At 40.2% G+C, this 13,689-nt stretch overlaps 1 protein-coding gene across 2 annotated transcripts in view; it reads right to left on the bottom strand.

Moving 5' to 3' along the window:
• The window catches only part of SIPA1L2 (signal induced proliferation associated 1 like 2), a 314,324-nt gene that overhangs the window by 68,992 nt on the left and 231,643 nt on the right, over positions 1 to 13,689 (bottom strand). For both annotated transcript variants that reach the window (XM_089669771.1, XM_089669772.1), the window contains one exon: positions 9,155 to 9,528. In XM_089669771.1, the coding sequence (XP_089525897.1) occupies positions 9,155 to 9,528 (374 nt within the window). The remainder of the gene's footprint in view (positions 1 to 9,154; positions 9,529 to 13,689) is intronic.

Genomic DNA, 13,689 nt, shown 5'->3' with positions numbered 1-13,689 from the left:
CTCTCTTATTGGAAGGACACCTTTTCCCAACAGCAATTTTAAGATCTCTCCACAGGTGTTCAATGGGATTTAGATCTGGGCTCATTGCTGGCCACTTCAGAACTCTCCAGCGCTTCTTTGCCATCCATTTCTGAGTGCTTTTTGACGTATGTTTGGGGTCATTGTCCTGCTGGAAGACCCAGGATCTTGGACGCAAACCCAGCTTTCTGACACTGGGCCCTACAGTGCGACCCAAAATCCTTTGGTAATCCTCAGATTTCATGATGCCTTGCACACAGTCAAGGCACCCAGTGCCAGAGGCAGCAAAACAACCCCAAAACATCATTGAACCTCCACCATATTTTACCGTAGGTACTGTGTTTTGTTCTTTGTAGGCCTCATTCCGTTTTCGGTAAACAGTAGAATGATGTGCTTTACCGAAAAGCTCTATCTTGGTCTCATCTGTCCACAAGACGTTTTCCCAGAAGGCTTTTGGCTTACTCAAGTACATTTTGGCAAACTGTAGTCTTGCTTTTTTATGTCTCTGTGTCAGCAGTGGGGTCCTCCTGGGTCTCCTGCCATAGCGTTTCATTTCATTTAAATGTCGACGGATAGTTCGCGCTGACACTGATGCTCCCTGAGCCTGCAGGACAGCTTGAATGTCTTTGGAACATGTTTGGGGCTGCTTATCCACCATCCGGACTATTCTGCGTTGCAATCTTTCATCAATTTTCCTCATCCGTCCACGACCAGGGAGATTAGCTACAGTGCCATGGGTTGCAAACTTCTTGATAATGTTGCGCACTGTGGACAAAGGCAAATCTAGTTCTCTGGAGATGGACTTGTAACCTTGAGATTGTTGATATTTTGCCACAATTTTGGTTCTCAGGTCCTCAGACAGTTCTCGTCTCCTCTTTCTGTTGTCCATGCTTAGTGTGGCACAGACAGACACACAATGCAAAGGTTAAGTGAACGTCTCTCCTTTTTATCTGCTTTCAGGTGTGATTTCTATATTGCCCACACCTGTTACTTGCCCCAGGTGAGTTTACAGGAGCATCACATGCTTGTAACATTCTTATTTATCCGCAGTTGTGAAAGGGTGCCAATACTTTTGTCCAGCCCATTTTTGGAGGTTTGTGTGACATTATGTCGAATTTGCTTTCTTTCCTCCCTTTTTTTGTTTTGTCCCAATACACACAAAGGGAATAAACATGTGTATAGCAAAACATGTGTTAATGCAATACGTTTCGTGAGAAATACATGATTTCCTGGAGAAATATCAAGGGTGCCAACAATTTCGGCCATGACTGTATAAACAAAAAAAACAAGAAAATTTTAAAAATATATATTTTATACTTTGTTATAAAACATATCTAATAAAAAATATAAAAACTCTAATTTCCTCATACATTTAGGCCAAAATATATTCTGCTGCATGTCTTTGGTAAAAAAAATCCCAATAAGCATATATTAATTGGTTTGTGTGAAAGTTATAGTGTCTACAAACAATGGTATACAGTATATATTTGAAAATTGATCAATCCTTATGTCCTGACGGCCTATCTCATTTCTTGAGGCCCTTAAAATGCTAGGACAGTACAAAATCCCCCTAAATTACCCCTTTTTGGAAAGTAGACAGTGTGAGGTATTCAATAGAAGGCATGGTGAGTTTTTTGAAGTTGTAATTTTTTGTCACAATTTTTTGTATAATGAAGAAATTAAATAAAAGGAATTTTTTTTTAATTTTTTTTTTTTCACATACTGTCAACAAAACAGTATAGCATCACCGTATGTCTGGTGTAGCGGTGATCAGGGACACTGACTGGCTTTACATATATATTGTACATTCACATCAGTCCCTAACCCTCAACGAGTTTACAATCTAAGGTCCTCAACTCACAGTTATACATATACATACTAGGGCCAATTTAGACAGGAGCCAATTAACCTACCAGCATGTCTTTAAAGTGTGGAAGGAAACTGGAGTACCTGGAGGAAACCCACACAGGCAGAACATGCAGATTCCAGGCAGGTAGTGTTGTGGTTGGGATTTGAATCAACGACCCTAGTGCTGCTAGGTGGACGTTCTAACCACTTATCCACTGTGCTGTATAAGCAGTGGTTTTAGCTGTCATGAATGGATTAACAATTTATGAACAGCTTGCTTTAGGTTGTGATCTGTGATTGGCTACAGTTAATCATATGGTACAAGTAGCCAGGTACCATGGGATTTCTGTGGGCCAATCACAGATCACAGCAATAAGCAAGCTGTTCATGAATGGAAAGCCATTTATGACAGGTTGTTTACATTGTTATCATGTGATAGCTATGACCAATCATAGTGATCACATGATACCCAGTTACCAATTACCGGTAACTGTAATTAACAGTGTTCGGTGGCCACAGTGGTTACAGTAGGAGCACGCTGCGCTACACAGTGGACACACAGCATGCTCCTAACCCGGAGCAGGCACACTGACATACATTTGTGTAATTAGGTCTGCGTGTGCGGCCCCACCGCAGTATAATTACTGTGGTGGGTCGGCAAGTTATTATTATACAGGATTTATATAGCGCCAACAGTTTGCTCAGCACTTTACAATATAAAGGGAGACAATACAGCAACAATACAGTTCAATACAAGAGAGTTAGAAGGGCCCTGCTCCTTGGAGCTTACAATCTAAGAAAGTGGTTAATTATACCGATATATTCTTTACTTGGTATGCAACCTGACTGCACAACAATAATAAAAATCATGATTTAAAACTATTCTTAGTCTGGTAAATATAAAATATTGCATGCTGATATTTTTTAAGCCAGCAGTTGAAACTTTAGGCTCCTTCTCACATTTCACAGGCTGTTAGCTACGTGAATCAGGTAAAGCTATACTACTTTTGAATACCCAATCTTACGCATTGGATTTAAAACAAAGACATTTTACTTTTATTCACCTGATGGGATGATTGAAAAGAACACAGTGATTTGAGCATTCATTACACTAAAACAAGATTTTCTACTCATTTAGTAAATCAACTCTGTCAACTCCATTCACATAATACTTACGACCCAAACATGCAGTGAAGCTCCCTGTTAGGGTGGGTGCTAAAAAGAGAATATACCTAATTTAGGGTTTTTTAAAAAGAGCTGATGTTTCATTTAGCCAAATGGAGTGTGTATAGATAAAAGAAAGCTGTTCTGGCCAAAGCAATATGGCATGGAACTCCTATGCTTATCACGTTTACACTCTGACACATAACAAGTAAGTGTAGTGTATTCATTACATTTCTGTGCCAGTTTTTCTGATATACCGCACTGTGAAAACCCAGCTGTGAGTGCAGTGGTACCATTAGCCGATCACTTCCAGTCCCTGAACTTTAATAGAAGTGAAGTTGTTGGCATGATAGAAGTCTGTGAGACAAATTACTTCAATGCAATTAACGTGAAAATGAACGGTTTTGCAGCACTGTATCTCAGAAAGGCCAGCATGAAGGTAAATGTAATTAACACCTTACACTTACTTCCTGCAGTCACTCCTTAGTAGAATTACCACGATAATGTGATGCTTCTTTGCCACTGTTAAGTCCTAAAGCTATTTCGTATTTACATGAAAGACAGCATGGGGCAAATGTCAAAGGAAGAGGGTATTGCAGGCAGCATCATAAAGATCAGTGATGTTTGGAGGTGCTGGCAAATGCATTGGCTTTGAGGTGCCATACACAACAGTTTACAACAGACAGGGTGGTGGCAGAAGTCCCCCCGGTAAAGAAATGCATTGCCTGCATGCAGGTCAATGGGGTGAATATGTAGTTCCAACATCACTCATCAGAGCCAGTGGTGCAGCATATAGCTTCATCTTACGCTTTTCAGGTAAGTAACAACTGAGACTGATGATATGTTTATCAGTCTGTAAGGGGTATTCTTTCCACTTACCTTCAGTATAAGAGACATTCTTCCCATTTACCCTCAATGTAATGAGACATTCTCCCACTGGCCAGAAATGTAAGAGGACATTTTTCTTGCTGCTAATTACCAGTGTAAGAGGGATCTTCTACTTGTCACAAATATAAGCAGGCACTTCTCCACTAATCACCAATAAAAAGAGAAAGGAAGGACTACACTCACCATTAATATAACATGCAGAAAGCTAACCACCAGGTAAAATCAGGGTAAGGAGGCCCTTCACCCACTGACCACCAATGTAAGAAGGCATTACACTGACCACAAATGTAGGGGGACAAAACACTGACCACCAATGTAAAGGGGCAAAGTACTGATATAAAAAGCAAAGCAAAATAAAAGGGCACTATACTCACCACCATTGTAATTTGACAAAGGACTGAACACCAATGTAAAGGGGGGGGGGGTACTTCTCTACTAATGATCATTGTAAGATCATATCTCTCCTTTGACCACCAAATAAAATAATGTTTTCATACAGAGAGTGTTATTAATTAACTGCTCCCTTCTGACACAAATTTAGCAAACACTAAAGACCTGTTGAAATTGCAGGCTAGCACTGGGGACTATGATGCACACTTTCTGAGAACGTGTGAGCATTCCTCCCTTTTGGGATACTGTAAAAGATGTTAGTTATCTTATTACTTCCTAATCTCAAGGTGAGAACCCTGCAGCATACCTCTTACACCCAAATTACATCAGGCTCCCAAAGCAACCTCTCTAACTAGACATCGGATAAATACAACCATAGCTTGTACAGTATATCTGGCTTGTGGAAACAAGAAGCTTCTCAGCTATTTCCTGGTTTTTCACCAAAGCACAAGACATAAAACAAATCGAAGACCTTACAGTTTCCTTTAAAAATAAGCCCATTTGGGTTTTCTGGATTTTACTAGTACTCCAGCCTACCAAGAATTTAAAATTCAAATCAACTTGAGTATCATTACAAGTAGCTATTGGTCCACAGTGTGCTCTCTGGTATATCTGGGCTGAGTTGGACACATGAATTCCCACATTCTTCCCCCTCTTACCTTTAAACCCATTCCCATCCACACACTTCCCCAACTTTCTACTCTTTGACCTGAAAACCTCATACTACCCCAACACCTCCCAAGGATCCCTTTACCCATGATCTGTATACCTTCATAATTAATCCACCTTTCTACTTCGCTGCAGCCCATGTGGAGTCATAATGTGGAGATCCACTCCTATTTGATCAACTTTTCAACACAGGCAGCAGCCTTCTTCCTTTCCAAAGTCCTGCACAGAAAATCAGTTGACCTCATAGACACAACCTTTTACCTTTCCTGATTGTTTGCCCTACAGATGTGACCAATGGCATTAAAAAATTGCTACATACAAAGTTTACTGACTTTTCAATATATTACCGCAAGTCTTGTGCTGACATTCACTTTGGCATTTTTTGTAATGTACAATAAAACTTTGGAATTAAAAAAAATATACATCTGCTCTGGGTGTAAAATGCACTAGATGTACCACTTGCTGACCATATTTGGTAGGATGTTTCTTCAATGCCATGTTTCTTCTCCTGAAGACACCATGCCTCAGGATTTAGAAATGTTTTTGCAGTTGGCACTAAAGCTTTCTGTTGAGTGAGCTGTTTATACTAAACTCCTTTTAACCTCTGCCTGGTTTGTATATATCATTCTCTCTCTGCATAGTCTTGCTTCATCTAGCATTGCCTTGTTATTTCCTACACTGGTTTCTTATTTGCATTTAGCTTTGCTGAATGTATATTTATGAGGAAGATTTTGTTTCTCTCTGTATATGTTTTATTAAATAGCTTCATACCTTTTTGTCTCTTGTTTTTCTTTTAGCACAAGCTAAAAAATTAACCAATATCTATTGGTGTGGTAGGAATCCTTATTCTCTGCTCTTGCTTCTAAGCTTATTTATTTTAATCATTTTGGAAGCCATAAGGCAATGGGTTAATATAAAAGGGAGAATATTAAGATTTGTTTACTCATTTTCCTTCTTAAAAGGCCAACTTAAGGACAAAAAAACTCCCCTGCAGTGGAGCCCCTCTGCAGTGTAAGGGTTAATTGCTCATGTAGTCTACGGGCAGAGGATTAAAGTAGAAATACTTACCCTACCTCTTGCTCCAGCAGGGTCCCTCTAGCACTGTGACCAGTCTCCCCATAGCCTGCTCTATATGTAATGCTCTATATGTAATGCCCGTCTCCAGTCACACTCCAGAACTTCAGTTAAGGAGGAGAAAGTAGGAGCCAGCCAGAGTGGGGATGTAAGGTAAGTAAAGCTGGTTGAACAGTAATCCCAAGGGATAACAGACATTTAACCTGTGAAGTGCAGCAGACTGAGATTTTTCATTTTACTTGAGTTAGGCTTTAATTTTATAGCCAAGAAAACATACATCCTAAAATGTTATTTTTCCAGTCAGCTAAATATTCAAATATGTTGTTTTTTTATCATCCAGCTGGTGGAGCTATCAGCTCCTTTTCACTTATCTCTCTCTACAATATATTAGAGAAAAACAGTTACTTCCAGTGATCCGGGGCAGAGAACCATCTCTGGTAGCTTGTAGGCACACAACTTTTGACCCCCCTAAGCAACATCTCTTTGCTAGGATCACCACAACTCTTTTCCATTGAGAGTTGTCTTGTTTTATTTGTTCACCTCTCTTAAAATACAGTAACAGCTTGGAAATGAGTTTATATAACATTATTAGGTTACTATTCATGAAGGGAAAAATAGCTGGCACATGAATATACAGAAAAAAATATTAGATTCTTGCAATATGTAGACGAGTGCTTATAAATCACTGCTCTGCCAAATGTCTGTAAATGTACCCAAATCTCCTTTTGTAATCATCTATAAGCATTGGGATTTACAACAGACAAAATGATTTAATCCATGCATATTAACATATACTCACACTGTTTTCTTTGTGAAGAAAAAGCAACATGACAAATCCTGTCATATGTTCAATTATATATAAAGCATTGAGGTTTAACTATCAAGAGATCAGGGATTTTGTAAATATTCTACTACAGGAGATAGATGTTAAAAGCTAGATCCTCAGAAGTTTAAAAAACATCTAAAGCCAGGAACAAAAATGATTATATTATAGCTTACAACTCCTTAGGTATGGTAGCTGCATTTGTTTTCTCTTTTTCAGACTAAATACATTTTCCATGAGTAAGGGATGTCTCCTGATGATCTTGTCAGAAAGCCATTTTGATTGTAACTTTCTGTGCACTGAACTGAAATCTAAGACATTGTTATCAGCTGTCCCATCTATCTTCTATGAGCTACAAAACAACTTCAGTCTACCGAATGGAGATATGGAGAGGGGCAGCATTGGGCAACAAACAGGGCCACCAGTTCTCCTGTATGGGGCCCAAGCCAGCAGGAGGGCCCAGGCAGCTGGGTGAATCTGATGTGGGCAGGGAGGGTGATTGGCATGGCGGGGAGAGAAACGTATGATGGAAGGTGATGGATGTGGTGGGGGGGCAATTACTGGAACTGATCCCCTGTATGGCTCTCTCTGCAGCAGCTGAATGCTGGCTTCTTCTCCTCTCCCTCTCGCTGGCTTTCATCTGCTGCAGATAGAGCCATACAGGGGATCGGTTCCAGTAATTGCCCCCCCACCACATCCATCACCCTCCATCATACGTTTCCCCCTTCAGGATTTAGAGTGGAGTAAGGTTCCGGTAAATGTCACATTTACCAGCCCCTTCCTTTTCTGAATGACCACAATGAGTGATCAGTACCGATCACTCACTGTGTTCATTTATAACTGAAGCATAGTAAACTGTGTGTTGGTTTTTTTGTGGGATGGGGGTCAGGTTGACTGTATGGGGCCCCCGTGGTTTCTAACAGCAGTCTTGGCAACAGCACTGCTTCTCCATGGATACTGTACAACGAGTAAGCATTGTCACCAAATGACAGGAAGTATGATGACAGCAGAAGCAGTAAGTGAATATAAGGAAAAAAAGGCCTGAAAAAGAAACCTAACAAAGCTACCACAGAGGTTAGGACTAATAAATGTTCAGCTGTTCCACTACTATGACACTATCCTGCTATGATACAATGAAAACATAACTGAGTCAAGCAAAAGGGACATGATTATAACACAGAAGACAAATCCTTAGTGACATAGACAGCAATAACAACATCTAACTTAGCAGAGCAGGAAGGGGATGAAACATTTGAAAGGTTTTATAGCTGGTTGTCTTCCACTAGGCAAATTTTACCTGACTCAATGGGGTTGATTTACTAAAGGCAAATAGACTGTACACTTTGCAAGTGCGGTTCTTCACAGCTTAGTGAATGTGGTGAAGTGTCACTTTGTAAAGAATATCAGGTACAAAAAAACAAAAACAGCATTTCTGCTTGCATATGATTGGATAGCGGAAATCAGCAGAGCTTAACCACATTCATTAAGCTCTGGAGAAAGTGAATGCAATTGCACTTGTAAAGTGCACAGTCTATTTGCCTTTAGTAAATCAACCCCAATGTCTAGGTAACAGGTGTCAGACATAAAAACAGGAGATAAAGGGAAATCTTTGCAGTGTGGATAAAACCTGACAGATGTTCTAGCCATTCACCACTCTATTAAAAAAGTCTGTTGGTCTTTAAACAAAACACACATAGGGGTTGATTTCCTAAAACTGGAGAGTGCAAAATCTGGTGCAGCTCTGCATAGAAACCAATCAGCTTCCAGGTTTATTTTGTCAAAGCTTAATTGAACAAGTTGACGTTAGAAGCTGATTGGCTACCATGGACAGCTGCACCAGATTTTGCACTCTCCAGTTTTAGGAAATCTCCCCCAATGTGTTGTTGATGACCGAGTTGTGGGTTATTTTTTATTAAAGTTCTTGGAACAGAAAAGTAAAGAATTCTATTAGGATACAGTGACAAAATCTATTTTTCTGATGTTAATTTCTGTGCCAGTTGTTAACATTGAGACTTGGTGTCTAAACGTCAATTAGTCAGCAAGTCAATTAGACCATAATTGAGAGGAGAGACCAGCGCTAATAAACCCCGGAGTATGGATGAATACAAAATCAAAAGATCAAATGGGGGATCGTAGAAAAAGCAAACTGCAGGAGTTTTAATTATTTCTCACGTCTAGTACAAATACAGTAGGAATAAATCTGAATACACATCAGTTAAAAAAATACATGAATTATAAAAAAATTGTATAGGCATAGAAAGAGAAAGAAATCAGAATTACCTGGAATGTGAGGACAACTCACTAAAATCTCCAATGCTTCCATCAGCTGTGTGGTAACTGTGGACATAATAAAGGTTTTCATGGTCATTATCTGGCATTGCCTCATCTGAAGAGTTATTCCATGGAACCATTTGTTCTGCTATATGGTGTGATCTGCTGCTTGTATGAAGTACTGAAGCCATAGCTTGTGAAGGCATGCTGCATGGTGCTGTATCAATCCCACTGTCTGTTGAGGCTCCTTTGATATATGTTAAGCCAAGTAATTCAGGGTCCATGAGGTCTCCAGAACCATAGGACTTCTCATCACTATTGCTAGATGCACTGCTGGAAAGCGTATTACTGCTTGAACGGGTCAAACAACTACGATCTGTAATCTGAAACATTTATATACAAAATTACAATATATGTCAGTAGCAGAAATACACTTACAGTATAGTAAATTTTAATACAGCTTTACAATTCACCCGCCCCCTCCCCCACCACAAAAAAATGTAATTACATTTTGCTAGTAAACATTTAGAAATATTATTGAGAAAGTTCTGTTTTCATGCATAAAAGCTTTTACAAGCAGGGACCTTTTTATCAAGTTGGTACAGTGTCTCTCATCATCATTTTATCATGAATATCAAATGTTCTCAAAGTACCCTGCTTGCCAGTTTATCCAAACTTGCCAGTTTATGAAAGTAAGCATGCCTACAACATTATTGTCAATTCATATATATTTTAGATTGTTTTGTATAAGATTAAAGTGACTGTAAAGGTTCAGATTTTTTAAAAATAACAAACATGTCATACTTACCTGCTCTGTGCAGCTCTGTCCTCCTATTCCTGGGTCCCCCATCGGCGCTCCAAGCTCCTCTATGCTGCTGAATGTCCACAGAGCAAGCTTCTTGCTCTGCGAACACTCATGCATGCTTGTTCTTGAGATCTATGAGACACACAGAACACAGCTCGGCCAACAGGCAACAGGCCACAGGCCAATGGCTCCCACTGCTGTGTCTCAACCAAAGAGGAGACAGAGCCCAGGGAGAGCTTCTGCTCTCATGCACATTGCTGGATCAGGCTCAGGTGAGTATAAAAGTCACCACTTTGAATATTATCAAAAACAAACATCTGCCAGGAGAGCAATAAAGTTGCATACAAAAATGCCAACTAAGTTAAAGGGCTCTGAAGGTTCCTCTGTCAGATCTTCTTCTGCATTGTAATGTGAATATAGCCTAAATTTGGATAGAGCACGAAAAGATTAAACTATGATTAGGCTCAAAATAAAACCTACAAAGTGAGAAATAATACATATTCAATCAAGTGCCTCTGCTGTATATATCTCCAAAAAAAACCAGGCAGGTTTATCCAAAAGGACTAGAGGATAAATAGAAAAGTTTGGGATTTAGATACCTTTTAAATCGAAATAAAATACCATTTAAAGAGTAAAAAAAAGGCAAGCATCTATACCAATATCAGCAAATCCTAGCAACAAATGAAACAGTGAAAAGAGGGGGAGTATGAACATAACCCCACATTCACTGAACCCCCTCTTATCCCTGTATCCCCAATTATTCACAAAAATATTTAAAATATAGACTTCATGTATATGTTTGGTAGATACTGGCTAGTGTCCAGACAGAACACAAACAATTGAATAGGCAGCAAATAGGAAAAGACAAGGTAGATTTTATCTTGAAGTAAAAATTAGATGTATTATCTGGAAGACAATAGCCACGAATATAGTTCAGAGGCCGTACAATATGTAAGCAGCATGGTTAGGATGTGATAGAAAAGGTAAAGACAAGAAACGTTTTATCTTTAAATAGAAATTAGAAGGTATTATTGAGAGACAATAACCACAAATATTGTACAGTGGCTGGACAGTGTAGATGTAATGTAACTTTTTATGTAGCTCCAGATGTCTGGTGATGCCTGCTGCCATATGCAAAAACATTATTTTATATTCACCCCAAGTTTGGTGGTCTGAGCCTCACCTTTTCCACATCTTCAACCCCTCCCCTATATAATCTAGTGGAAATCATCTGGTCTGGGTTGTCCCAGAGTGACAGATTCCCATTCACAATTTTATTTATTTTTTTACTTTTCATGCATAGCTAAATTTCTCTGTTTTTTTCTTTTGGTACTTATGCGTTGGTTGGGATGCTCACAGCAGAAGCCAGGCACATACTCAATTCATCTGCTTTGCCAACATAATCTTCCTCCTCTGTTGTTTTTTATATTTATTTTGTTAATTATAGTCTGGGCACAATTTTTCAGATTTTCAAGTTCATATTTTTTTTAAAATAACAGGCATGTCATACTTGCCTGCTCTGTGCATATCTGTCCTTCTATTCCCGGGTACCCCCCCCCAGCGATCCAGGCCCCTCCCCCGCCGAGTGTCCCCAGAGCAAGCTGCTTGCTCTGGGGACACTCCTGCATGCTTGCTCTTAACTAGTTGCTAACCGCAGATAGCCGAATGACGGCTGCACTGCGGCCGGCCAATTCTGAAAGGGTGTCATATGACGTCCTCCCAGAACGCGTTCTCCTGCGCCCCCAACGATCTCTGTGACCACATGATGTGGTAAAAGACCAATCACAGCGGCCTTTTACCACGTGATCAGCCGTGTCCAATGATCACCGGGAAATGCAATTGCTGGTTCTCGGCTGCACTTTCCTCACGCTGTCAAAGCGTGAGGAAAGTACTGCCGAGAATTGGCAGTTGTCAGAGCAGGGATTGGCACCGATCATCAGGGCACTGATGATAAGTGCCCTGATGATCGGTGCCCAGCAGTACCACCCACCAGTTTTACCCACCTGTGCTCAGCAGTGCCACCCACCTGTGCCCACCAGTGCCACCCACCCATGCCCATCAGTGCAGCCCAGCAGTGCCGCTACCAATCAGTGCCCAGCAGTTGCACCAGTCAGTGCCCAGCAGTTGCGCCAATCAGTGCTGCCTATTAGTGCCCATCAGTGCCACCTATCAGTGGCTATCAGTGCTGCCTATCAGTGCAGCCTCATCAAAGCAAATCAGTGAAGGAGAAAAATTACCTGTTTGCAAAATTTTATTATAGAAACAAAGAAACTTTTTTTTTCAAATTTTTTGCTTTTTTTTTGTTTATAGCAGCAATTAAATACCAACAAAAGAAAGCTCTATTTGTGAGAAAAAAATTATAAAAACGTCATATGGGTACAATGTTGCATGACCGCGCAATTGTCTTTCAAAGTGCAACAGCGCCGAAAGCTGAAAATTGGCCTGGTAAGGAAGGGGGTATAAGTGCCCGATAGGCAAGTGTGTCTATGAGACCTATTGTGTCCCATTTGAAGATTTCCCCTCTATTACTGTTTTAGGGACATCCCAAATAGACATGGGAAATAGAGAGAGTAAGTCTCCCTAAGATAGACAACCATAAAAACCTGACAGGTGTTCTAATCCCTCTCCACTCTGTCCAAAACTAAAAAAAAGGCTTTACCTTTACTAACTTTAAAGGAGAGGAAGAGGTGCAGTCACATGGAGGTAGTGGGTGGCAAACTCTTGCTATTGTGACCTCTTCCTCCTCCCCTCTCATCCTTTCCACTATTCTTCTTCCCTTTCCTCCTCTTTCTACTTTTCCTTCTCTTCCTCCTTCTCCTCTTCCCCCACCAACATGATTATGGCATGAGCAGGAGCTCTAGAGAGATAGCAAAGTGGCTGAGAAAACCATTCTCTTCTTATTCCTCAGGTGCAGAGTCGCCAGTTGACTGCAAGTACTGGTAATGTCCGTTTTCCTTCACCTCCTCTTCCATTTCCTTCAGTCTATCCATACCTCTACCAACAAGACCAATCCTGCCTTCCACCATTATGTAGAGCATTTTGTTTAGTCTTATTCACTTCTTTAAAGCTCCCTTCAGAACTCACACATATGAGAGTGAAGTCTGGAGGCCGACATCCGCTGTCCTAAACTGGAGATCTATGGTTCTGTTTGCAGAAGGTTGCAGAGGAATCTGACTACTTGTAGTCTATCTGATGAGTTGTTGGGCATAGCTGGCATAACATGGGTAAGCAAAGATAGCAGCAGCTCTTGTAGTACAACCGTAGGAGGGACCAACATAAGCTCTAACGAGCAGGGCCCTCTGTTTCCTCTTGTACCAAATTGTATTGTAACTGGAATGTCTACCTTCATTTTGTAAAGCGCTGCACAAACTGTTGGCGCCATAGAAATCCTGTATAATAATAATAACATGCCCCTGAATCAAGCCCAGTAAAGAACTGCAGCAGAAAGTCTATCACAAAACTTTTTATGTGATCATTCAAGAAAACATTCTATACTTATCATAAGGCACTTTTTTGTACAGCTTCTGAAAACCCACCCTTTTATAGTGAGGATACTGAGTTATCCAAAAGCCTTTTTATTGGCCTTCTAAACCAACTGACTTAAAAGTGTATTTAAACGCACTTAAAAAAAATCAATAAATGCTGTATTACCTGCTGTTCATACTCAGTTATTCACTATGGGATTTGTCTTCTGTATTCTGCAAAACACCTGGTTGATCATGCTGTTCTCTATCTCCCT

The sequence above is a fragment of the Staurois parvus genome, unplaced genomic scaffold, assembly GCF_062004578.1.
Source record: "Staurois parvus isolate SC_StPar_1 unplaced genomic scaffold, SC_StPar_1.0 ptg000081l, whole genome shotgun sequence".
NCBI classification, from domain to species: domain Eukaryota; kingdom Metazoa; phylum Chordata; class Amphibia; order Anura; family Ranidae; genus Staurois; species Staurois parvus.
This window is presented reverse-complemented; position numbering and strand designations above follow the sequence as displayed.